The 27,444-nt window shown below is 35.9% G+C and overlaps 1 protein-coding gene across 12 annotated transcripts in view; it reads right to left on the reverse strand.

The window, feature by feature from the left end:
• GPC5 (glypican 5) overlaps positions 1–27,444 on the reverse strand; it is a 595,034-nt gene that overhangs the window by 381,416 nt on the left and 186,174 nt on the right. For all 12 annotated transcript variants that reach the window (XM_058045237.1, XM_058045232.1, XM_058045240.1 and 9 more), the window contains one exon: positions 20,499–20,619. In XM_058045237.1, the coding sequence (XP_057901220.1) occupies positions 20,499–20,619 (121 nt within the window). The remainder of the gene's footprint in view (positions 1–20,498; positions 20,620–27,444) is intronic.

Consider the following 27,444-nt stretch of genomic DNA (forward strand, 5'->3'; position numbering starts at 1 on the left):
CAATAGAATTATTCAGTTGCTTGTGATGAGTGCAACAAGTGTATTCTTTCCTTTTCCAGATTGCTGTATGGTTACTACCAGTTTTCTCTACTACATTCTGTTAATAAGGCCATGATTAGGCATGGGAGGAAGTCAGCTGTTTGTGTTGATTGCTGTGCTCCAGGAAGATATATAGATAATGGTACAGTCTAGGGAAACAAGATCAATATGCAGTCAGATTCATAAGCAAGCACAAACAATGGCATGAGACTTTTCTAGACAACTCTTCCCTGCTTCCTGTGTTTCAAAGAGGAAAAAGTCATAAATACCAAGCACCTCACTGTATTACCATAAGAAGACCACAGAAAAAGGCAAAGAGAACCCTGCTTAGTTCTTCACATCCCGGAAGTACATGTTCCTGCAGACAATCACACATGCAAAAATGAAAATTGTTCTGTTTTCCCTTAAACATGGCATATAAATGCCAAATTTACCATCATTTCTATCTGGCACCATGGGTGGCCTGTTTAGAGCAGTTTTGATCTAAAACAACAGAATCATTTCCAGATGCTTATAAAAGAAAAGGAAGAGATATAAGAGTAAAGAGTTTACTTTTAAAAAGCTTCGCTATATCTGAGTTTTACAAGGCAGCACTAAAGACACTACTGTTACAAAACAGTGTGACTAATGGTAGAATATTCTTTTTTTCTAAATGCACTGGAATGCAGAGGTATCACCAACAATAAAATTATTGCAGCTTCTTTCCCAAAAAAACCCCAAGAACTCTATGAAAATCATAGTTTGCTTTATTCTACACTGCCAGTGTATTTTATACACTGATAAGGGTCCAACAAAGCTCTTGCAGGGAGCAGGTCTCTAATATTTTGGCAAACTATTAGGAGAACCAAAAGAAGAATGGGCTTGGTGTGGCAGCAAAGCAGAGAGCTATTCAGTATCAAAACTGCTCGTGTGCTTGAAAGTCATGTTTTTGCTTAAAGCTTAAGACTGACCTTTGACTTAGGGGAACTGAGAGAAAATAAGTCTGTTGGATGACAGAGTGAAGACCACAACAGACAGAAATCCTGGACACTACCCAGCTCAGAAAGTCAGAAAATCAGCTGAGGAAAAAGTCTTTCAAAGTCTAAGTGATCTTCCAAACTCTAAATTGAAGGGTATGGCTGGCAAGCTGGCAAATGCTGTTTGCACACACATTCCTTTTCTCACCTCTCAATATTGCCTCACTTCTGTTTCCCATGACTTTATGGTGTGCAGTACTCCAAAGGCAGTAGGCTTATTGGGAACATCATGGCTTTATATATTTGCAGACTACTCTGCAAGCCTCTAATGATGCTGATATCTTGGCTAGTTTGGATACCTCCTCAGTATTCACCGCCACTTGGTTTCCCATTGACAACTTACATAAAATGAGACATACATTCTGAGTGCTTTCTGAAATATTATCAAAAAACCATAAAAAACAGTGCTAAAAATAATAGAAAAATGGCACAAATAAAATAAATAGGAATAAAGGAATAAAATCTTTTGCTGAAATAGATGTACATTTTATAAAAATTTGGGAGCATGAAGTACTGAATTAATGATTTTTCAAAATGAGTACTTTCAAAGGTCTTTTGATAATAGCTGCACTTTCTTACTTATTTTCTACTGTTCATTTTACTCTATTTTTTTCTTGCTAATACAGAAACAGATTGCTTGCTGTGGTCACTGTAATAAAGGATTTTTTAAGATAGCAATTTAATTTCATTTGGATATTTCTAGGCAAGAACTGTGCTATAAACACTTACTAATGCATTTTTTTGCCACTTCATGTCAGATAACATATTGCGGAGACAACTGTTATACTAAACACTTCTGGAGGACACTTTTCAGTATTTTCTATTACTAGTCCACTGGAAATTGGATATTTTTGTTTTCTTCTACTTGGGAGAGAAAGGAGTGGATGGACTGGAGAGCTGGAACTGCAATTTTTATGAGCAGTTTTGGAGTTTAAAAGTTGAAGATTGATCTAAATATCTTTCTCTTTGAAGGCACAGTATCTACATTCACTATTCTCCAAGTATTTTTATACACATTTTGAATGAGTTACATTTTTGTGTTCAAGTACATGTTATTTATTGGTATTTATCTATCCAAGTGCACAGATTCATTTCCAATAATGAATACAGTATATAAATAAATAATAGAGTGCAATTAAACATGTTGCGAAGACATGCCTGGATGAAATCCACAGATTCATAGCAATACACTGCTTCAAAGTATGTATCAAAGTTACAGCCATTAAAGAAAACAAAACAAAACAAAAAAAAAAAAAAAAAAAACCCACCAAAAAAAATCCAACAAAACAAAAACCACCACCAACAAAAACAAAACAAAACAAACCAAAAAAAAACCAAAACAAAAAACACACACACAAAAAATTTGGCACTTAGGGAGGAATAACTCCAGGCTGGGGACCACACAATTGGGAAGCAGCTTGGCAGAAAAGGACCTGAGGGTACTGGTGGACACCAAGCCATTGATAAGCCAGTGATGTGCCCCTGTGGCAAAGACCACCAGTAGTCTTCTTCACTTTACAAGTGTTGCCAGCAGGTCAGGGAAGGTGATCCTGGAGAGAATCCAGGGAAAGGTCACAAAGATAATTAAGTGACTGGACTACATTTTGTGTAAGAAGAGGCTATGAGAGCTGAGGCTGTTCAGCCAAAGAAGGCTCAGGGGATCTCATGAATGTGCATGAATACCTGAAGGGTTTAAAGAAGAAGAGCCAGGCTCTTTTGGATGGTGCCCAGTGGTGACCCACTGAAACACATGAGGTTCCCTCTCAACATCAGGAAGCACTTTGTTCCTGTAAGGGTGACCATACACTGGCATGGGCTGCCTGAAGTGGTTTTGGAGTCTCCATCTCAGAGGTATTCCAGAACTGTTTGGACATGGTTCTGGGCAGTTCTCTCTGGGTGGCCCTGCTTGAGCAGAGGGGTTGGGCTGTATGATCACCACCGATCCTGTCCATCCTCAGCAGGTCCATGATTCTGTGATAATTTGTCTTCAGGCTCCAGTACTCTCAGCCAGAGCTGTTCTTGGATTGTGTGTATTGCCGTGCAGCTGCAACACTGCTTGCAGGATGGCTGAGGTAGGTAAGAGCCCATTTTTAGCTGTTGGTTTGTAGTTTTCATTTCTCGTAACTTTTCTTGAGTGTGTTGCTTGTGAGGTTCCCGGGATGAGGTGAGAGATGAGAATTTGACTCCATGTTCTCAGAAGGCTGGTATGGATTGTATTGTATTATAGAAAATGATACACTAAAACTATACTAAAGAAAGAGGATGCATCAGAAGGCTTCACAAGAATGATAAGGAAAGCTTGTGACTCAGTGAGTCCAACACAGCTGGCTGTGATTGGGCATTAATTAAGACAGTTCACATGGAACCAATTAAAGATGCACCTGTTGGTAAGCGATCTCCAGACCCCATTCTAAAGCAATCAGATAATTATTGTTTTCATTCTTTTCTGAGGCCTCTCAGCTTCCCAGGAGAAGAAAGCCTGGCAAAGGGATTTTTCAGAAAATGTCATGGTGACACCTGAGTCTGATCTACTGCTCTCTAACTTGCACCTATATGCCCACCTTAAACATTTGATGGGAGAGAAAAACAAAGGCTTATCTTTTTTCTAATCAACACTGTCATCACTTCATTTACCTTATGTTAATGGAGTAACTCTTTTCCAAATTTTAATCCTACCCATAGCGAAACCCCAACAGAAATTCAAACTGCAGAATGACAGAACTCACAACACAAGGACATTTAATATTCTGAAGAGCACCTCAGAATAACAAACAAACCAAGGGAAGGAGAAAGGTGTGTTAGTGTAAAGCATTTTGCAGTACACACCATATACATTTAAGCTAATTTTACACCATATACATTTCAGCTAATTTATGGCACCTGAAGAATCAAGCTTTAATTTAAATTTATGGCAAAAGAAATCAAAACTTAACAGACAGATAATAAAAAAAAATCACAAATAATTAGGAATGCATCATTTCCTGTCTTCCAGATATTAAGAAAATATTCCTTTATTGTTTCTTCCTTACACATACATTATGCAGTCTCACCGAATACCCTTTAAATCAAACTCCCATTAAAGTCAGAAATTAAAGAGAAATGCTGAATTTTTTCTTATCAGTAGACAATTAATTGTGATAAACAGGAGATATTGGGCCTTTTCAAAAATAACAGGTTGATAGTAAAAATTTTAAAGATAAAACCAATAATTATTTTATTAACCAACCATTAATTTTATTATCTAATAATGACTTGTATTAAAGTGAAATTAAAATATTATTCCTTAAGAAAAAATAGGATAAAGGTGGTGTGATTATACAGATGCATCTGAGTAATTCTTATTCCAGCAGAGGTAACAATATGTGCAAGCTAGTCAGCACTTAGCAAAAAAAAAAAAAAAAATATTTAATTTCTCTTTTTTTTTCTAAATTTTAGATTTAGACTCTTGAGAAGAGTCTGCAAAACCAGTAATTTTATGTCAAAGCTATGTTTCCCAAACCATTTTCTTGGTAATTTTCAGTGGTAAAGGAATTTCTGAATGAAGTTTCAGCATTTTTTAAACAAAAATTTCGTCAGCAGTTTGAAACAAAAATTTCGTCAGCAGTTTAGTCAGTTTGAAAAAAACATGAAAATACAAACACTAAAAAATATTTTTGGCAAGCATTAACACTTATAATTGCAGAAAATGGTATAAATCTATGGCTAAGGAAAAAATGGCACTAAATCAAAACACGGAATACTACTAAATATTTTTTCATTATAGTATTCATAATAATAATAGAATTAATTTCCAAAAGTGTAATAAGTCATAATTCAAAACAATTCTTTCAGAATTTTCATTTAAATATTTTTCTGTAAAATTAATTTCATTAGTAGCATTATACAAGCTTTAAAAAAAAAAGAAAATTAAATCCAGTTTTACATTAATCATAATACATAGAAAAATAAAACAATATCTGAATGCCATATGTCATATGCCAATAATCAAAGTAGGTACTGTAGTCAACCCTTTTCATTATTATTAAACTTTCTAAAATAGGGAGAGAAAGTCCTTTGATCAAGTCTGATATGGATGAAAAAGACACAAGTAATAAGTATTAAAAATCTTTTTCAAAGCCTGTTTCTACTTTTTTTTAATCTCAAAACTGCTTAAAAAAACAATTAAGTGTTGGAAAGTATCTTAGGACCTCAAGAGTTTGGTTTTTTCCTAAGAGAGTATTTCTACAATTAAAAATAAAGATATTTTTAGAAGCCTTTTAGTCTTTTTTGCCACATACAGCTAGGAAATAAAAATATTGGTTTACCTGGACATGGCATAAAAGCAAGATTATTTTTTTCATTTTGTTTTGCAAAGACTCATATCTTTTAAAGAGTTTTACAAAAAGCCTGGCTCAAATTTCACCACTTCTACAGTCTAAAATGTTCACGACCATCAGGGTAGCAAAAACAAAGAAATGTTCTCAAAACATTTCCATTAAATATTTTTTGATTGCAATTATATCGTATGGAAAGTTCAATGTAGAGAGAAGTTCCTTATGTTTCACTTATGTCTTTTGAAATTATGTAATTGTGAAATTAGATGTAAAAATATCAATAGAGCAGAAAATGGTTAAAATTAATCTACAACTATAAAAGAGTCAGCAGATATTCAATGTTAATCAATTTTTTAATATATTTTAGTGAAGTGTGTGGAGTTTGGGAATACTCTGAGCCTTTTAGTTCTACTGTGTTTACTAATAGTAGGATTATTGATCCTGTCAAGACAATAAACTGAAATAAAATCACTTTATCAGCTGAAGCACTGATGATCAGTGCATCTCAGAAGCATTCAAGAGAAGGTAGGAGATACTACTATAGTAATTTTTAAAGCAGTGTTATTTTTTCTCTAAGTCCCAGCAGTATCCTCTTTTTTTCATTAAAAGCTCAACAAAATGACACAATCCTCATTTTCTAAAAAATACCCAACATTTTTTTACGTTGCTAATACTGACAAAGCAGGTAAGAGATTTTTAATCTCTTATTTTCTAGAATCAGGCTATCATATCTAGCTTTAGAACAGAACTGTTTAATATTTATAGATGGTTTCAAAATATTTAGGTATTTAAGTGAAGCAGAAAGAACTGAAAATACAAATTCTCACTACCATCTTTTCTTGTGACAATATGAAACACTAAAATTTAATAGAGAGCCTGAAAATAAATTAGAAAATGTTGAATATAATACCATAGGTCAACTGGATTAATGAAATAAACAGTTCATATATTTATCCAAAGATTCATCAGTCACACTGAAATATACTACTATATTAATACTATTATTCAAGCTTTTATAGAATAAGGCTTAAAAATAAAAATCTACAGAACTAGCATATAGAATTTGTAGAAAAAATATCAAATTTCATTTTTATTTAGTTTGTTATTGAAGAGGAAGATATAAACTTGAAAAAGCTTTTTAAAAACCAAAACAATAAAACCCAGGTACATTCTACCCTTCCCTCAGTGCATATGTCACCATATTTAAATACTTTACAGAAAATAATTGGGAAGAAGATGAATGTGTGAGAAGAATCTGTTTCTGGACCTGCAGCTGTGAAAAAAATAACAAGCCTTCTATTAATCCAAATTACTGGGAAACAGAGGAGTCTCAAATTCATCTTATGGTCAGTTGCCAGACTTGGATGTGCTCATTTGCTTCCAGCTGATGTGATTCAGCCTCATAGAATTTCTGGATTGTAACAAGAAGCTGTCCAGCAAAAACTCTCATTTCATATTTTGGTATATAATTCTATTGCGATTGTTTTAGTTCTCCATAATTTCTATATTTTCTGAATTTTCTTCAGATTGCCAAATCTTGTAATTTCCAAATTTGTAAAACACCACCTTTTTAAGCCAAAATTATTTAATACTGGCTGCAATGCTGACCTACTATTCCTAGTAATCTTTCTGCAGTCTAATAACCGCTCTTTAAACAGAGATGGTTGTAGGGGGATACAATATAAGAAAATAAAGGTAGTATAGACAGTAATCTTACCCCCTAAAGGGTTGCAGCTGGGTTAATTATTAAGGATCAGGAGCAGGCCTGACATTAACAGGCCACAGCTGTAACCAGTAAGAAGAGTGTGATAAAAGAGTGGATTGGTTGATTGAGGGGGCTGGCATCAGTTGGCTGCTGTGAGGACAAGGGAGAGTTAGTGCCTGGAGGAGCTGCCTGTGAGAAACATCAAGGAGCTATGAAACTCCAGCAGTGTAGAACCTTTGCACTATAATGACAACAGAATCTTTGCACTATAATGACAACAGATGGTGGCACTTTTTCTTTTCCTAATTTTTTTTTCTTTTTAACTTAATTTCTTCACTATGAACTCCATAATCCTTATTCTTCCAACTAGTTTAAACTTAATTGATATAGTATTTCAGCAACCATTTTACTGAATTACAGAAACTTTTCTGTGGTACTCCTTCAAGCAAACATTCTAAAACATGATGTTTGAATGGTATATTGAGAAGATCTTATACTGCTGACAAGATATTCTATTGCTCTGTCACAGGCTCTCTGTAAACACAGGTTGTCTCTTTTCGCATTTCCTGCTTTCTCCTTCTGTCCTCATTTTCCCCTAAATTGATTCATGGCTGTGTGGTCCATCTTTTGGTATTTAAAGCAAAATTGAGACTTAAAATGTTTTACTTTAACTCCATCATCTACATTTTATTTCCAAACCCTCATCCCCACTGATCACCCTTCAGATTCCATAGCAATTATCATTGTTGCTTGAATAGATGAACAGAAGCTTAGCTCTCTCAAAGAGACTTTTTATTTCCTTGCTGAAATTTTTGTTACTATTTATTTTACTCCTGCCCATGAATTTAAATCAGCATGGCTTCTGGAAATTCAATGTAATTCCTGCACTTTCTAATACCTTTCTGTGGAGTTCCTCATTTTCACTAGGACTTTATTTTTGGCTTATTGATTTTGAATTGGATCCTCACTTTCTTGTAATATTTTTCCTCTTTTTTTTAATAGTTATACTTGAATTTCTATATTTCAGATACATCTTGTACTCCAAAGCATTACCTTTGCAGAGTTGTTCTCATATCCCTAATTTTATACTGCAAACAGATCAGAGCTGGGCAAAAGCAATCCTCCAACCCCCCCCAAACCAGCTACTATTGAAAACTCTGAGAACAAGAATAAGAAGAGTGCTGAGATGGGCATCCTGAAGACTGGCATTTCTGCTAAAATTTTGTGTCATGGAAATATATCCTGAATTTATTATGGTCATTCAAATTACTCCCAACAAATTAGCTTATCGGGGGGTTTAATGGCATTTACATGTCTGGGAAGTTTCTAAAAGGTTTTAGAAACATACAGGATTTTTGTGATGCAGAAAAGCAGTCAATCTATTCTTGACAAACAGCTGCCTTAGGTCCACATGAACAAATGCAAACAGAATTCAGTGTTGCCCACAATGAAGAAAATTCCATATCCTTGGCCAAATATATCTAACAAAGGTACCTCAGTTTGGACTGTGGTTATACTAAAATGCCAAAATAGAAAAAATGAGACATTCTAGAGTATGATGCACAATATCTCAAGCCTGAAGTGCCTCCAGAGGTGTCTTTTTCCCTTTCCTGCAGAGAAAGCAAACTATTTAGAGTATTTAAGATTTAAATGACTCAAGATTTAAACCCAGGCTACAACTTTGCTTTCAATATTAAAGTAGTGATAGATATTCATGTTACTCTGTATTTTTCTAAAAATACAAACAATATCAATATAGTATATTCCTATCCTGGAGGAACTTGCATATTTCACAGCCTGAATAATGAAACTGTCATATAACTTAGAAAGCAATAAAGGCAAGACTCAAAAATAATCATTAATAGTATTTTAAATGTATTGGCAAACAAAAGAGAGAGAGAGATTGAAAAGAAGAGGAAAAGAGAAAGAAATTGAGCAGCATCAAAAATAAAAAAAATTAAAAATTGAGCAGCATCAAAAATAAATAATTTTTAAAAATTAAGTCTTTAACTAAGTCACCCATTCCTGCAAAATGCAGAAGTACAGTGGAAAAGAGCACAATCTTAGGGTGCACAGATGACATTCCTCGTTGATCATAATACCAAAATGTCTTATGAAAAATTGGCTTAAAATAAACAAATGCGGGTATAATTCTCCATATTATGCAATTTTTAAAAATTAAAAGTCTTCAATTAAGTGTTTTAAAGCTGAATATGGAATCAAAACTCAAAAGAATGACTGAGAGGAACATTTTTAATAGAAACTATTATACAAATATCAAATAAAACTAAAATAGAATTTAAATGTTCAGAGCTGCTTATTTGTTCCTATATTTCAATTATTAACACTTTATATTATTTTTTGTTTATGTTAAATCATTTTTTCTAGGGGTTTTTCCTTCATGTTGAAAAACAGTTTTAGGAAAATTTAGAAATTTAATTGAATAGGAAACATAAGTAGGAATTAAAAGTTTCATTTAAAACCGATATTTTTTCTCTTTAAGAACTTCCAAATAAATGCTTCCTCAAAATTCCCCCAAATTGTCTACTTTATTATTTGTTATGTTTTCATAAACCATTGTTTCTTGATAAAACTTCTGTCACACAAAAGTTTCTAACTGAAGAAATTTCCTCCTAGATAGGAAGATACACATCTTTTTACTGATGTGCATGAAAACAATTTTCTTAAAACTGATGTTTTATAAGGTGATATCTTCACATATAAGCCCCCAAGATATATCAAGCTGACTATTTTATGAGATTTAATTTTACTTACACCAAAATCACAAGTGTCTGTTTGCAACACCTGCAGAGCTTAACTACGGTTATCCAGCAGAAAAATACACTTAAATCTGACCAACCCAGTGGTATGTTTTAAAAAGTATCTTAATGGATATGTCCCCACTTCACCAGCTAAATCCTAACTTTACACTCTGCTCTTAGCACATTCCTCATACAAAACTTCCTTAAAAGTACTCAGAGAAAATCAAACAAGTGGTTTCTTGAAGGACCTGCACAGAATGCCAGTAAAAGCAGTAACAAATGCACTCTTATTAAATGTAGTAACTTAGAAATCACAGTACCTCACGTGGCTATGGTGAACCCTGTGAGTTGTGTGGAGAAGATATGTAATAACTTTTGGATATGAAAAAATATTAAGGCTACATGTAGATCTATACAAAACCAATCAAAAAAGCTCTGGAGACAACATTTAAGCTGCTGCGAGAAAAATTGAAGCCCAAGCCCTGCATAGTAGTATTTACTGACATACTTTGAGAATCCCACATGCCTCCAAAAACAGAAGTAGATGAACAATGTTAATCTAAAATTGAAGAAAAATTGCAAGGAAAAATTATCTGATTAATTAATAACAATAGACAGTAGAAATTAAGAGAGCTGTTACAGGAGGAACTAATTGTAGCTGAACTGTAAAGGAACCAGATGGCTGGTACTTCAAACAGGCTTCAAATAGGTTGTAAAAGAGTTCTTAAACAGAAGAATGGGGGAAAATTGACCGCTATGATAAAATATGTACTAGGTGCATATATTTAGGTATGTAACATTGAACTGTGGCATGCAGGTACAGAGGTTTAGAGGAGGACTTCTAATGAATGAAATGACAGAGGAGAATAATAGTCAAACAGAAGGTGGAAAAAACAGATTAAATGGATTAAATTATTACAATAAATAAAAACATTTCCTAAAGTGCATTCATGCAACTATTGAATACCATGCTCCATGATTATGATGCTACCTGATTCTTCAAAATCTGTATGAGACTTACTTGGAAAGCAGATTGTTACATTTCTGTATATGACAAGGGTGTAAAATCAGGTGACCAAGAAATAAAGGAAATAATGATGGATAGTTTTATAAACAGTAGCCTTACTGTGATGGAGGTCTGGTAGAGAAGTTTGCACACTTTTCCCGAAAAATTAATGTTGCTATACTTATTGACACATTATGCTGCAGGTTTTTGTCTGCCCAGATCTGTGTGCTTTGATAAACTGAGCATAGACTTGAGTAAATAGTTTTGTTGCAAGGCAGCTGCATTAAGAAGGAAATTACAGTTCAAGGTAACAGAATTGGAATTTTGCAGCCTCTTTCAATCTTATCACTGTGTTTTTATCATAGTCATTCATTATTTGCGCTTTGAAATACCTTCCTGTCTTTCATCACAATAAAGACAAAAGTTTTCACAGAGGCTATAATACACTTCTCTCCTCCTTTCCTGCATGAATAGTTAGTATCTGACAGTAAGACTTTAACTCAGATATTTAATCTAATTTTTTCAGTTATAGTCCTGACTGAATGGGAAACAATTTTCTTGCTTTTGAGCTGGGTTGTCATTGTCCCAGACCTACGTACCAGCAGGAAACATAGAAGGTCAGATACCTGTTAAAAGAAATGTTGAATATGACATGGAAGTATTTTATGGAATGAGATGAAACCCATGTGATTATTTCAAAGAGGAAGCAGAAATAAGAAGCTGACAAGGGGAAACTGATCCTGGAAAAATAACACTTAAGGATTATAGAAGGATAGGACAGTTCTGTATTCACTGCAAATATACATGCCATTAACAGGCAGAAAATAAAGGAAAACACTTTTATCTAAAATTAGCTTACAGTACTTCTATCAGCATAAGCCTTTAGTCCTCTTAAATTTTCTTTTCATCATTTGCTCAGCCTGTAGTATGGGCCAGTGTACCCATGAGGACATTTATGCAGTAATCACATGTCAAGTAAACTAGATGAGGATAGTAATTACTTTTAATGACTAATTAACTTTGCTCAACTGAAGTGACAAGCAAGTTACAAGAAGAGAAGTTTCTAATCAAAACATTATCATACATGAAAAGCTGGGCTCTGTATATTTTGTTTAGGAATTTACAGACACAGGATTGGTTTAGGGTTCTCTTTAGAGATGCAATGAATTGTTCATTGCTTGGGGGTTTTTTATCCTACAGTTGTTTACATCAGCGCAGTGAAGCAGGCCACAGATCAAGCTGAATGACTCACTAAGAGAAAAAATAAAAGTACAGGAAAGACAGGAAACAGCAGTGTCCCACCAATGTCCCCCTGCCAGAGCAGCAGTTTACTACAATTATCACTGGCTTCAGAGAAGAACGAGAAAAATGTGTCTCCATTTTCTCTCCAAAGCATGACCTACAAGGATGGAGCTTTGCAAACAAGTCAGGGTGGGTATTTGGCAGCAGAATGTTTAGATCTTCTGCAAAGTATTCCTTGGTCTGCTCTTAAGGATGAAGCTTATCAGACACAGACAAGTGTTGAAAAGGCCAAAACACAGCATTAAGGAACTGGTAAGTATGCTGGTTTTAAGCCAACAAATAAGTTAATATTACTTTCAAGATGCAAATCTTTGAAAAGTCACTTAAAGTAATGAACACATTAAAGAATTTAAATTGGACTGCACAATCTGTTTGATAAAGTATATTAAGATTGGTTTGCTTTTTTAAGTACTAAATTTAAAAAATATTTTTTCAGAGGAATAGCTAACCTGTCTTGAAAAGAATATAAATCTCTATTCAATCAGGTTACTATCAAAGCTATTATTTTTTTCTATCTTGACAAGTTTTCTTCTGTGAATGTCTTTTTTTATTATATGCTTGTTTTAGAAGGAATTTAGAATTAGCATATATATCAGGCTTCTTTTGGGTTTTGTTTTTTAAATATATCAGTCAGTTAAATACAGGGCAGTGTAATATTTCTGTACTGGAGGGAAGCTAAGAAACCTACCCACAAACCTAGTGCATAATCACAGTCTGCCAGGATATATTTGTATTTTTCTGTATTCTCTCTTGAAACAAAAAACTGCTTTAAAAATGCACAGCACAGCTTGTTTCTGACACTTCCTTTTACTCCATAGTCCTGAACAGCTTTGCTGAGACTTCATGCAAATTAAATACTTCACCTTTGGTACTGATTTTTCAACTGTTCGCTGACAGTCTCTCAAGACAAAACCAGGGTTGTGCTGAGCAAAATTTCTGACCATAAACTATATGGTACAGTTTCAAATACAGTTTGTGTTATCCACATGGATTTAGGACCCACAGTGTTCAAAAGCAGCTGAATGCTCCATACTGTGCTGCTGCTTTCCACAATTCCAAAACTTCCAAAGAGCAGATGAGTTCTTTAGGCAACACACAGCCCTCATAGATAACATGAGATTTCTGTTTGTAAGATTTCAGAGCAACAGATTGCTTTCCAGACGGATTTTTCTTGTGCCTACAGAACACATTGCTTATTTTGCAAACGGGCAAGGAGAACAAATGATGATGATGCCTGCAGCAAATGACTTGCTCTGTATTGCTCTCCACAGGTCACTGCCTCCCAGGATTTCCCAGGACTGAGACCAAAAGGAAATAGCCTGTCTCAAATAGGAGACATTCAACATGCTCAAAAAGGATTTTCAGGCCAGAAAGTCTGTAACCAGCAACATTTTTCCCTTAACAGTTAACCATTGAAATGCTTTTGAAATGCTTTTTTTTTTAAGGTGTTTTGTGTTGTTGTAGTACCTGTTTCATTTTAGATTCACAATTATGTATAATGACTGTTGCACATATTCTAAGAATTGGTCTTAGGATCACTGGTGGTAAACAATCCAGTTTCCTCTGTGCTTTCTGTTTTATAATTGCTGACAGCACCTTTTCATGTCCATAGTATTTATGACAGATTTCTCATGTGTATTACCTGATGTTATAGCATATGAGTTCACACAGTATAGTCATAGAGTCAATAGAATCATAGAATAGTTCTGTTTGGGAGGGACATTTAAAGGTCTTCTAGCCCAACCCTCAACCCCCCAGGAGCATTCTCCTCAGCTGTGACACTTGGACTGACACAAGGCAATGCATCCCCATCAGTATTTTCGGAACTGCTGCTGTATTTGAACACTCTCTGCTCCTGTACACAACCCACAGCTGGCAGACCAAGGTGGGACACAGTGCCGAGCCAGCACCAAGGGACACCCAGCACAGCCATCCTGCTCAGTGCCTTGATGGGTCAGCCCGGAGGAACCCCTCACATGGGAATCTCCATGGCACCGAGGAGACCTCTGCAAGACCATGGAAACGGCACTCACACCTCAATGGCACCTACTGTCCCACTCTTCTTTCTCCTTTTTAATGTATTTGCTTGAATACAAAGTATCTTCTTAATGTTACAGAGATGTTGACAGATTACATCAGCCATTCATTAGTACTAACAGGAACAGTAAGTGGCTTCTCAAATTTTTGTTGATACTTTCCATCCTGATCTGATATTACTCTATGGGGTTGCTAAGCTTCTGCTCTTAAGAGGCTGTCAATTAAGGTAACTATGGGAAGGCTTTGTGACGTGTGTCAGATTTCATAAGTTAGAACTACTACTTAGTTTTCACTTCTGACTAGAGAGTTGATATCTTCCTTAACTTCCTTAAATCTTTTAAAGCCCTATTTGATACTGCTCTATATTTCTCTTCCCTTTTTACCAAACATGTTCCAAGCATGTCAGTTTGAGAATATTCCTCTATCTATTATCAATGAAATGAGAATATTGATTTAAGAAGTACGTATTAGAACAGTGTACAGGGTGTGGTGGTCTCTATGAGGAGCAGGTGGAGCTACTCCAGGCTCTTCCAAAATCTCAAACCTCTCCTTCCCTTTATATTGTAGTTAAAAATGAGAAGGTAGAACAATGGTCCTGTTTTGCTAAAAACCCTAACACAAGCAATTTTTACCAGTTATAACAGCAAACAACTTAGGTGCAAAATAGACTTTTGTAGATAGGATCTGCACCATAATGAATACTTCAGCTAGTGTCACTATCCACCTAAGTAGCTAGAAAAGGCTGTTGTATTTTCTCAGCCACTGTTCTCTTCAAAAAAATGGATAAGAATTGACAGTATCTCCCTGCTGTATCAACAAATATGTTTTCTCACTGTGCACTCTGGAAGGCCTTATAAGAAATGCAAGGAGAAAAAAAAACATACAATCAAATGTTAAGGGTTTTTTTTCTTTTTTAATTAGCCCATTATTAAGAGCTTTATACAAATTTGAACAACAAACAATTTCAGAAAACCCTTTACAGTGTAGACTTTTTTCATTTCAGCATAAATCCTATTTAAAATAGATACTTCACAAAAATAATCATTTGTTCTAAATGAACAGGACTTTGTTTAGCCCTTAATAACTCTGGTAATCTAGTTAGTGAAAAACAGAGTAATCTAGAGAAACTATTACTGGTGTTTTAATTAAATTACTGATCAGAAGGACTATGTGGCTGGTGACTGTTTTTCTCAATTTACCTCCTAAGCATCCCAGCAGTGGGAGATGCATCAGCTAAACTGCATACCCTCCTAATCACTTTTTTTCTGCCTTCTGCCTGTAAACAATACGTAGGTTTGAGTTTACACATAATTTTCCAAGACATACAGTCATCTCAGAATGTTCACGTAACTTTTAGTGTTTGGCTTACAAATACAGACAGACCACCTTTGTGAGCAACACAAAGGGTTTATACCTTCACTATCGTCACAAAACTGTGAAGAAAACCTTTTCACTCCCAAGAGATGGAAAAGCATCAGCAATCCTGCACTCCTTTGTGTGCTTTTGAGGCTGGAAGTTGAAGTACATTTTAAAGGGAGGAGTATGAATCTCAGAAAATAATTTCCCACCTAATCTCTAACTGCTCAATGTTTTTACAGGAATTCTGCCAATATTTTACATGCAGTGGTAATAGTCGAGCACTTAACATATTGTTGGCACCAGCCAGCAGTCAGAGGCAGCTCTCAATGGAAAGGATAAAAGACTGGAACAGCTCACACAATGATATATGAAATAGACTTCTCTGTCAAGTAGGAATATCCCGGTATCCCTACAGCACTAGTACTCTACTATCATGCCTTGCCAAAACAAGAATATGTTCAAGAGTTTGCTTTGAAAAAGACAGTAGCATTGTATTTATTCCAGAAATAAACAATTTAAAAAAGAAGCAGTGCCAACAAATCACTGGGGGAAAAAAATTAACACAATCAACATACTGAGCTATTCTTTACCTGCAGATTTGTTCTAACTTTGGATGAAACCAAAAAGTGTAAAAAAAAAACCAAATAAAACCAAAATCTAAGGCAAAATTAACATTTAGATATGCATTTGTAATATGAAATAAAGAACAAACTCGTGAGGAAGTCTTTCCTAGTGCAACAAAAAATAAATAGGCAGTTAAGGAGCAAACACAGCTGAAAGCAATTCTAATACGAATGAATGCTGAATGGCTGCTGCAGAAAGTGCACTGAAATTTGGCTTCCCACTTACCTGTTATTGAAAGGTACAAACTGCAGGTTAACCTATATCAACAAAAAGCATTTAGGAAGAGAAAGGGAAAGAAAAGTTTAGAAAGTGAGACTCCAAGAAGGTGCCACCGAAGACTGGGTCAAACTATGTGACTGTCTAATGCTGTACTCTTGAGAATTCCTTCATTCCATGAGAAAGAATTGTATTTCAGTCATTAAAATGTAATTGAAATGTCTAATTTGTGACATGTATACAGCTGTTGGCAGTAGTTTAAGAGGCAGGGAGGTTTTAACTATTAGGTGGTTATCGTAAGTAAGTAGGCACAAATGCCACACCTTGTGGATGAATGATTTCAAAACATGGTTCTTTGTAGGAGCAGATGAGGATTCAGGTAATATATTCCATCCCAATTTCCAATTCATACTTGAACAGCTCTTACAAAAACACACATTAACTTGACTGTGCTGTGGTACATTGATAAAAGCTTTAAAAATGCAGATGGAAAATTTAGTTGTTAGCATGCCAAATCAGTGTCAAAACAAAGTCTCATCTCACTATTTTTGCAACCTTTTTGAGACAGGTAAATGGGCAAATGGCAGCATGGTGAAACAGAGCGTTCACCATGCAATAATAATGACAAGTAGTAAAGGAAAAATTAGACTGTCACCAGCATTTAATGTCATATGAAGTAATGGCATTTACTCCTTTAAGGAATGTAAGCATCAATTCCATTAGGGACAGTTTTCAGCCCTTTGTGGAGAAGGTAAATATTATTTTATGCATATCAGCTAGCACTCTAGTGGTATAGCAGTGCAAGATGGGATCTTTTCCAAATAAGTTCAGACATGCCTTTTACTGCACCGAGAAATTGGAAATCATTTATCCTGAGAGAAGCATTCAAATTTCCAGTGTAGTCACTAATGGTAGGTGCCTCTGGAGATCTCCAAAGGGAGATTTGGTCTGCCTAATTTAGACAGGCAGACATACGGGTATCTTCTGCCATGGCAAGATTTCCTAAAAGGAGGAAGACTTTATTTAACTTGTAAATACAAGCTCCAAGTAATGTCAATTACTTTCAAAAGCAGTATTCTTTTGAGATTCTCTTCTGAAAGAAGAAACACACTGGAAAGACCAATATCCAATTGTCTGTAATCACAGCTCCAAAATATCATATGTACTTCATAACCTCAGTATTTGCACTTGCAGGAATGATGAATTAAGCATGGTTTTAACTTATTGGGGAAGAAAGGAAAATAATTCCCATTACTGTTTACACCATATGAAACTGACTTTGCTTATCTTGATTACCTATTAGAGTGATAGTTGCAGACTGCAGTACATAAAAATGATATGCACTGAACCCATAATTTGCCTGCCAAGAAGATAAATGAATGAGAAGGGTCCATAATTTAAAACTCTCGAAAGTACTAGTCTGTACAAGTAAGGAGTTTTACAGAAGAAGGTGACTTTTTCAAGCCATATTCAGCACTGACTGGTTCATATCAGTTCCTGTAACTTCACTTTGTTGCTGTGAATATGAACCTGTGGAGTCCAGGGCTCAGATTACAGGCATTGGGGTCCAACAGAATCAAAAACTTCTATTGATTTTTTTGGTAAATCCACTATTTACAGAAAAAGGAGGATTACTGTGAGCCTCTCACAAAGGAGAGCTACCCAGAAACCACAGCCTGCTGAAAAGAGATACTGTCACTTATGCAGCCAGGGGTTGATTTCAGGGGTTTAAAGTTTTTAACAGGAGACAACCTGGAAAATACAGTTTAAACATTGGATATTTACATATTTTAAAGCAAATTCTTTGCTTGGGATTTTTATGCCTTTGTAAAACCAACAGGAAAAAAACTGAGGAGATGCTAAGAAATCCGTCTGTTTCTGTATGCAGGGCAGATTGGTCTGGATTTGTTTTCCTAAGTTAACATTAAATGTGAGCAGAAAAGGATCTCAAAAATATCTGCCCTTTTGCTATTTTCACCCTAAAAATGAATTAAAGTATACAGTTTGTAAATTTCAGAAATTATTGGTTTTGAAAAAACTTCACCAATACGTTTTACTCCCACTAAATTAGCTATTTAAAATTTTGAAGTTCAGAAATACAGCTTGGATAGTGTGTTATGTTTAAGTATGACTCTGTCTCTGTGGCATCACCACAATCCATTAAGCTCCCCTTATTTTCTGCCCCATTGTAAGCTTACTATGTGATTCATCTTTTTTCATATCACACAGGACAAAAAGGTGATCTTTTGTATTTCAGTCTCTAACTTACACTCCTCATCTTCTTTTCCCAAGCAGTAAATGGTGAAGAAGAAAGCTTTTTTGCAGCTTCTTCAGCTGGGGAAAAGCACTTATATGTCAGGTCTCTAAGGATTTTGATGCTCTCTTTATCCCTTGACCCTATTTTCATACTCAGAGCTACAAGGAAAGAAACTATCCCACAGAAAGAAAATATACTTGGAGGTTAGTAAGCATTTCAGTATGTAAATTGTATGTCCTTTTCCCCAAGATCCACTCAAGTCTTTAGGGACAAGGGCAAGTAAGCTCTCAAAATGAAATACTTTATAATGGAAATTTTCTATTCCAGTCTTTTAGGTACTCACTCAAGGAGAAAACAACACAACTTCAAGTCTCTAGAGGAAACCAACACAATAAACTATACAGCGCAGTTTCATTATAAAAGGAGGAAAGCACTCCTGATAGATGGAACTTACCAAGTAATATTTACAAAGTTTATCTTTGTATAGTATTTTGTAGTTATTAATTAAACCATGGCATCTCTTGTAGTGAAAATTGCATTGATTTTGCCAACCATTGTAGATGGCATTTTAATAAAGAAGAGAGACAAAAGCATGATGCTGAAGCTGGAGGGATAAAAAAGATATTTCTTTTAAGAAGGAAAGAATAATGGTTGCCTTTGAACTTCAAATCTAATTCCACTTCTCCCAGAAAACAACACCACTGATGGAAAAGAAATTTTTCTGTTTTTTTTCTTTTTGCTATTTCAGCACTCTTTGTTTGGTTGTCAGAGCGGAGTTATTGTTCACAATTAGAGATATAAGAACCAAGAGGTTTCGCTGTGAAGCTATCAGTAATATTTCAACTCCAGAAACCATGTGGAAAACTGTACTTAAAACCTGTCAAGAAGATGTAAAAACAGAATTAAAGCAAGTCCTTAGATGGATATAAATGCACTAGGCAAGAAGAAGACATTTAATATCTCTAATTCTCTTGCTTGGGGAATGGGGTAGAGAAGGGAATTTGAGACAATAACAGCGAGAAGCTTCATGGCCTCCCTAAGTAGCCTCTCCTTTTACCAGTGCAGTGAAGAGGATACTGGGTTAAATGGGTCACTGACAAAAAATGCCTGTAGAACCTTTCTGGTCAGTGAGCCTTCAGATCAGAGTGAAAACTTGTATTTTAAACTGAAATACAGAGCTTTTTTTTTGTTGTTGTTGTTGTCAAAATAACTGTTGTCTTGTTCTTTGACAGAATTATGCTTTCGTCCTCTAGTTCTGACTATCTGTGCATATAAATGTGGCGTGTAACCAGAGACACCTGTAATCCTGTAAACCTATTGCAATAATATAACTGTACAGAGCCACGTTGGAATTGACTTCCTTGTAAGCCTTAAATTTAGTAAGTCACAGATATGCATACCAGGTAAATAACACCAACTTTCATTTAGCAGGCATGTGATTTTCATTCAAACTTCCTATTTTTTTTATCTGCCATCTAAACAAAGTTAAGAAAGAACCTAGATTTAACAAAGAGGGAAGAGGGAAATTATGTCTTATTGTTATGTAAACATGTGCACCCAGTTAATATCCCTGAATCATCCTGTTGGTGCTTCTGCATGCTCGCTGCAATGCCGAGCTGTGTGCTCGCAGGTACAGATGGCCCAGCTACCAGAGCCTCACTTCCTACACTTATCTGCCATATGCAAGCCTTTCAACTAAATCATTTTTAATAAGTGAAGTGAGACACAGAGCAACTAGTGTTTTGCTGTGGATGTGCACTCAGCAGAAACTTGAATTAACCTTTATGGTGCAGTAAATTAACACTTTCATTACTAGAGTGGTAGTTAGAACTATACTGTATCCATAGGAAAAAGCTCCTTACCTGAATAACATGTTTCAGCTTGTCAATAATTTGACTTATTACAGGATCTGTTCCCTTCACTTTCACTTCTGGATTTGCAGACTGAGCTTTGATTCCACTGCCAACCACACGGTGCGTATAGCTAGTTTGATACAGAAACACACAGAAAAATGGTTTAGTAACTTACTCTCAGAGAGTCATCTTCTAGTTTGTATTGTCTCTCATGGCACCAGCATACCTCTTTAAGGAGATGCATTAATTTTGTGTGCATTTTTTTCACAAAAAGAAATCCTACAAAGTATAATTGCTGCATTCCATAAAGTTCTGTTATTTATTACCATTTTAAGTTTACTGCAAACTTTAATAAGGAAAATTATCTACATTTTTTAGCATGAAGCATTCAGCCCTGTGCATGTCTTTTTGTGTGTGTGCAAAAAGACTGTGCTCTATTTTGATTTTGCTAAATACAACAGCATGATGATTACCTTAATGCGTGACATTTCAAGGTCTTAAAACAAACTCTAGATTCCATACACACTGTATGTTAGGAAATAAACCTGAAGATTTTTAGTGGTTTTGTGAGTGCATGCACAGACTGAATATTTATTGAAAGATAACAACCATATTGTGCATTAATTATTTAGCATTGCATAAATTATATAAGTAAGAGATGGCCAAAATGTACTTGATATGTAGATATATAAAAAGACATAAAAACTAGATATAAGCTGATGCAAAAAAGAACTGCTTCAGTAAGTACAAGTTATACATTGAACATTTGTTTATAATAAACATTTGTTTATAATACATCAAAATTTAAAATACCGTAAATAAACTAACCACCGAGCAGAATTCTGTAGCTTATTAAGAAGCAATTCTTCATTCAACTTACCATATTATATGTAATACTCAAGTTATGCAAGAAAAACTGAATATCTAGCTTCTCATCACAGATACTGTACATTATGCAAATACCCTCCATATGCTATATTTTTTCAGTGTACTCTATAAGAGAATAGCTCTACAGCTCTCTGTCTCAAAAGTATTTTGCCAGCTGTTATGCTGTAAGGAAAAGAAAGGAAATAACCTTATCAGAGTAAAGAAATATCTAATTCCTGCCTGCTAGATCTGCATATAAGTGCAGACAACACTGCATATTTAAATTTTGCAGCATTTGTTTTATGAAAAACATTACAAGTCCTCTTAGCTCTGCAGAAAAGCTTGCATGTATGCTAAACAATGAATGCAGTTCAGTAAAAAAAGGTTGCTACATGACAACAATATTTTGTCCTTGATCTTTACTTAAATTTCACCCTAAATGAGATTGAGGATATTCCTGAGGAAGTGTACACACTGAATAAATGAATGGCTCATATTTTTGAAAAGGTGTTACTCTCATTTACAGCAGACAGCTTTTTGTGCTGCCTTGTAGCAATGGAGCCATTTGCCAGCTTGAAATGATGGGGAAAGACTTTGTATATAGGGGTACAAAATCCACAGTCTGCCTGCTTGTCTTGAGCTATTGTTTAGTGTAGTAATTTGGGGAGGGTCAGCAAACTTTCTGATAATTCTAAGTATGAAAAAATTAAAGTTAAACATGAAAACCTTAAAAAAATTCTTTGGCAGTCATTTGTATAAAACAAAATATATAAATAAATAAGGAATTATTTATATATTCCTGAACAATGCTGCAGTGACCAGAAAAAACAACTGGTTTAACTCAATATACTAGTTTAATGCAACACCAAAATTTCTCTTCACACCATAACACTATAAAAAATCTTGAAGGTTATGTCTATTCTTTTAATCCAGTGGTCTTGTTCTGTTTCACAGCATGCAAAATCTGTGTTCTCACTTTCTGTCACTCAGAATTTTCCAATTAACACCTTTTTTTCAAATGCTGCAAACCCAACTATTGCACATTTTCCTGTGAACTGCATAACTGTGAAAAAGAATACCCTTTCTCTTTTCTTAATTCAATGATAATCATTTCTCTAACCATGCAAGAAGAAATAAATCATGCAGAAGCTGAAAGTTCCCTAGACTACAATTTTATTCGTATTCACTCACCTGAGAATTAGTTGGCCATGAATCATTCAAGACTGACTATCATTTATTTTCCAGCTATTTCTACAATGAAATCAGAAGTTTTGCACAGCTGGTACTTGCTGTAGGACTGACTCTTTCACATGAAAGAAAGTAGCTGGGATAATGCTGTCTTGAGAGTGGACCTGATACTAGGAGTTTCAATCATGTTCTCCAACCTCTTCAGAGTCAACATTCTCCAAATTCCTCTTCACCTTTTTTCAGTTGAGAGTGGGGAAGGGTAAGAAGCTGAAGCAGAAGTGACATGCATTGAAACAGTGACAACTAGCACACTAGTGCTTGATAACAGCACATCTTTAGGTCTATTAAACAAATATTTGGATCAATAGCTATGTTAGTAACAACCTTGGTATTACTTTTTCTTATTTCCCTGAGCTGTTTAGCATATTTCCACCTTCTTTCTGACTACTGATCCTTCTCTCACCAACAGCTGGCATGATCCTTTCCAGGGTTTACAGAATGAATTTGTTATTTCCCCTGCTTTCTGCTGCCTGCAGGCTTCCTTATCCTTCATTTTCCAACAGAACAGTACACCTTTCCACCTAAAGCCTTCCCAAATACTACCCCCAGACTCTTCAAACCTTGCTCTGTGAAAACTGACATATTTCATCCTGACATTTTTGTCTGTTACAGGCTCTAGAAGATCCCGATTAGCATACAAGTTTATGTCAATACAGAAAATACCAATCCTTATATACCAACACTTTGAACCCAGTATTGGTATAATCACTACACATTCCAAAGTTTTCTGGTTCATCAAATTTACTAATATTTACCACATTCCCACCTTGACTTTTAAAGGAGTTGATATTTTTCTACTTTAAAAAATCCTTATACTTTTGAAGTGATGAGTTGTTATTCAAGCTTTGAAATTATTTTACTCCTTTGAGAGTTTTTAATTTTACATTCCAAGACTTCAGTCTCGAAATTGATCCTCCAGGTTCTGGATGTGAGTTCTCCCCCAGGATCATACCAGAAGTAACCATCACATATGGAAAATGAAGAGCTGGATTTCAAAAATTAAGATTCATTTAAATGGAATTTGATTTGGAAGAATATTTTGCCCAAAATATATTTGGTTTGCTTGGCAAAAGCAAAGCCCGGGGGTGGCTGCAGGAGTGGCTTCTGGGACAGGATGCCAGAAGCTTTCCCCAGAGCGGAGCCAATGCCAGCCAGCTCCGAGACAAACCCACTGCTAGCCAAGCCTGAGCACGTCAGCGATGGTGTAGCACTCCTGTGACAACAGATTTAAAATGGAGAAAAAACTGCTGAGCAAGAGGAGGTGGATGAGATGAACTGAGAACATGAGAGAAACAGCCCTGCACACCCACATGGAGAGAAGTCTGTGCTGGAGCAGGTTTGCTGGGAGGTGACCCTTGGAAGAACCCAAACTGGAGGAGCCTGTTCCTGATGTGCTGCGCCCTGTGGAAAAGACCCACGCTGGAGCAGCTTGTGAAGAACTGCAGCCTGTGAAAAGGATCCAAGTTAGAGAAGTTCATGGACAACTGACTGCCATGGGATGGACTCCATGTTGGAGCAGGGGAAGTGTGAGGAGGAAGGAGTGGTAGAGAGAGTGTGTAATGAATGACAAAATGTGAGTACACTCAATGTATTGAAGTAAATTAATGTACAAGTTTGTATTTTTCTTGTTATTGGGAATCCTAACCCGTATTAAATTTGCCTTCACTGCGAGGTGATCCAGCTTTGACCAACTGACATTAAAAACTCTCATTTAACTTTGAGTTTGTTGTAATTATATGCTCTGACAAGTCATAAGGCAGATTGAAAACCTTTTTTCTTTCTTTGGGTGTATAATAAGGCATTGAAAAAACCTTATGAAATATTGGTTTTTTTATTCTTATCATAAAAGTAAGATTATGAACATCAACATAGCTATGTTTAATCTACTCTTTGTCTGCTTGAAATGGCATCTTTTGCCTACAAAAAATTTAAATTACTCATAAGTTGTTTCATACTCCACGTAATTGTGTTTAATTAACAAATGTCTAAAAATCTAACATCTTCAAGTATTCTAATGTAAATTAAATGATCTGTCACAGCTAAACAGGCTGTTGGGAATCTAAGCATGGTACTCAAAACTTCATCCCTGTAAACTCACATTTACATGCAAAATTTGTTTCCCTTTATTTGGGGGTGGGGGGAAATATAAAAATCTCAGACTCTTGGTTAGAGAGACTTCATTCATTTTAAAGTTTTAATATGGCATTAATCATTTTCTGTTTCTCTAACTCCTAATGTACAAGTAATGGGAAAAATATTTTAAGGATCCCCACAGAGGTAGTCTGACTTAAGCAAGTGTTGCTCAGATTTGAATCCTGGGGAAAAAAAATGACAAATTTCTTGCTAGAGAAATAATAGACCCGCCATCTGTGCTCATTTCTGTACAAGCACGGTAATGTATCACATCACTTTAATAGGCAGACTTGGTCCCCAAGTACTATTCATTTTCATCAGCATTAGGAAAAAACCCCAAGAACTAATATATTTGTATTCTATAAACATGTTTTAAAATGATGAATAACAAGGTGCCCATTTTCTGAGTTCAATATATGAATATTCATATAAATACCTATAAATTACCTATTACTCTCTGTTGTATTTATGAATACAATTGGTGGGGTTTACTTTTGATTCTCTCAAGATAAAAGAGAAAATCATGCTTTATTTGCTATCACTGATTTCTTGGTACATGCAGTTGGAAAAGCTATTAGAAGTAATAAATACATAAATTTTTGTATGATTCAGCCATTTTGGATGTGGCGCTTCAGGAAGATCTGTGCATGTATATCCCTCCAGCACAAAATAATCTGTATAACACATCTTCAGATGACAACTAATACATCATGTTTATGGTCAACCACTGATTAGGATTTTCCTTTTCAAGCTACTTTTAGGTACTTTGACCATGTTTCATGTGGGAGATTAAAGTAATGAAAAGTGTACTATGACAGAAAAGTTATTGTCCAGAACATCCCTACGTGCACTGGCAGTCAAGCCTCTCCCAAGACACCTGGTGATATTCCACACTTTAGCAAGTTTAGCAGGTCACTCCATCCTGATGTATCTCTTTCAACTGCTACCATCACCACCTGTCACAGCTTTCTTCTGGCCACCAGTGGCGTTCCTCAGGAATCAGTACTGGGGTTCGTCCTGTTGAACACCTCTATCAATGGTTTGGAGAAGTGGCTCAAATACAGCCTCAGGCAGTTCACAGATGACGCCAAATTAGGTGGGAGTGTTGATCTCCTGGAGGGTGGGAAGGCTCTGCCGAGAGATCTGGAAAGATTCAAACAGTGGGCTGAGGACAATGGCATGAGGTTCAGCCAGGCCAAGTGCTGAGCCCTGCACCTGGTTCACAGCAACCTCATGCAGCACCATAGCCTCAAGGAAAGGTGGCTTGAGAGCTGATCATCAGAAAGGAATTTGGGGGCGCTGGCTGATGCACAGCAGAACATGAGCCAGCATGTGCCCAGGTGGCCCAGCACTGATTGTCCCTCTGTCCTCTGCATGGGTGAGGCCTCACCTCAAATCCTACGTTCAGTTTTGGGCAGTCATGTCAAAAACTACATTGAGGCATTGTAACATATCCTGAAAAAGGAAACAAAGCTTATGAAGGGTCTGGAAAACATGTCCTATAAAGAGGTGCTGGGGAAATTGGACCTGTCTGGAAATTGTTTAGTCTGGAGGAGACTTGGAGGGAACATCATTGCTCTCTGCAACTACCTGAAAGGAGGCTGCAGTGAGTTTCTTCTGCCATGTCTCAAGTGAAAGAGGAAATGGCCTTAAGATCTGACAAGAGAAGTTCAGATTAGATATAAAAAAAGCCCAGATCACTGAAAGAGTGGTTGGGCATTGGAATTAGTTGCCCAGAGAGGTGGTAGAGTCATCACATCTGGAAGTGTTTGAGAGGAGTCTGGGGGATATGGTTTATGGTGATAATGCTGCTATTTTGATAGTGGGACTAGATGATCTTGAAGGTTTCTTCCAACCTTGATTGATTCTGTGTGAATCTTGTACTTTTCAGTGCTTGGGACAATTGCCACTATCAAGAGCTACTCAGGAATCTCTGCATTTAGTTGTCAAGTTACCCTTGGTAACAACTGGGTAACTTGACAACTTAATGCAGAGATTCCTGAGTAGCTCTCAAGGTGCCAAGGGTGATGAAATTGAGATGACTGTTGTGGCTGGGACAGGGTTACACAGGGCTACATTGCCTTATCCCTGAAATGCTGTGTGTGTCAGATAGTCACACAGCTGTAGGATGTTCAGCGGGGCCAGAGCTGCTGCAGCTGTACAGAGACACTGCCTGACAAAACTTGTTTTGTTAATCACTTTGTGGCAATAGAACTCTCATCTTCATTTGTGATATTTCATCTCAAATGAGATCTTACTGCATTAGAGTAATCTTCACGACAGTAAACAGAAAACAACCACAAATTTCTCATCTGGTAACAATGGTGAAGTCTGTCTCCATCCACCTAATTTTCTGCATCTGAAACCAATTTGGTGTAAATGATGCAATGCTGGCTCTCATCTGCTTAAAGTAAGCAATGAAATGCTAGAAAACTCTTTAAAGTAAGTGTTTGCTTCTACTGGGTTCTTTGAGAAGATCCAGATGATGAGAATATATGCTCAAGAGACCAAACAACTTTTAAAATAGTATATTTATTTACCTTCCCTGTTTTCATATCCTTTAACTGCCATTAATACAGTAACCAAGCTGCAATTTCTGCAGAATGTTCTCTCCTTTGTGAAATGGATTTTCTTTTTTGTATCCACTAGTTTTAAAAGTAAGCCTTCATGTACTGGCCTTGTTAAGGGATTTGTTTTGTTCAGCTTC

Source organism: Melospiza georgiana, chromosome 2 (genome assembly GCF_028018845.1).
Source record: "Melospiza georgiana isolate bMelGeo1 chromosome 2, bMelGeo1.pri, whole genome shotgun sequence".
Classification (NCBI taxonomy): domain Eukaryota; kingdom Metazoa; phylum Chordata; class Aves; order Passeriformes; family Passerellidae; genus Melospiza; species Melospiza georgiana.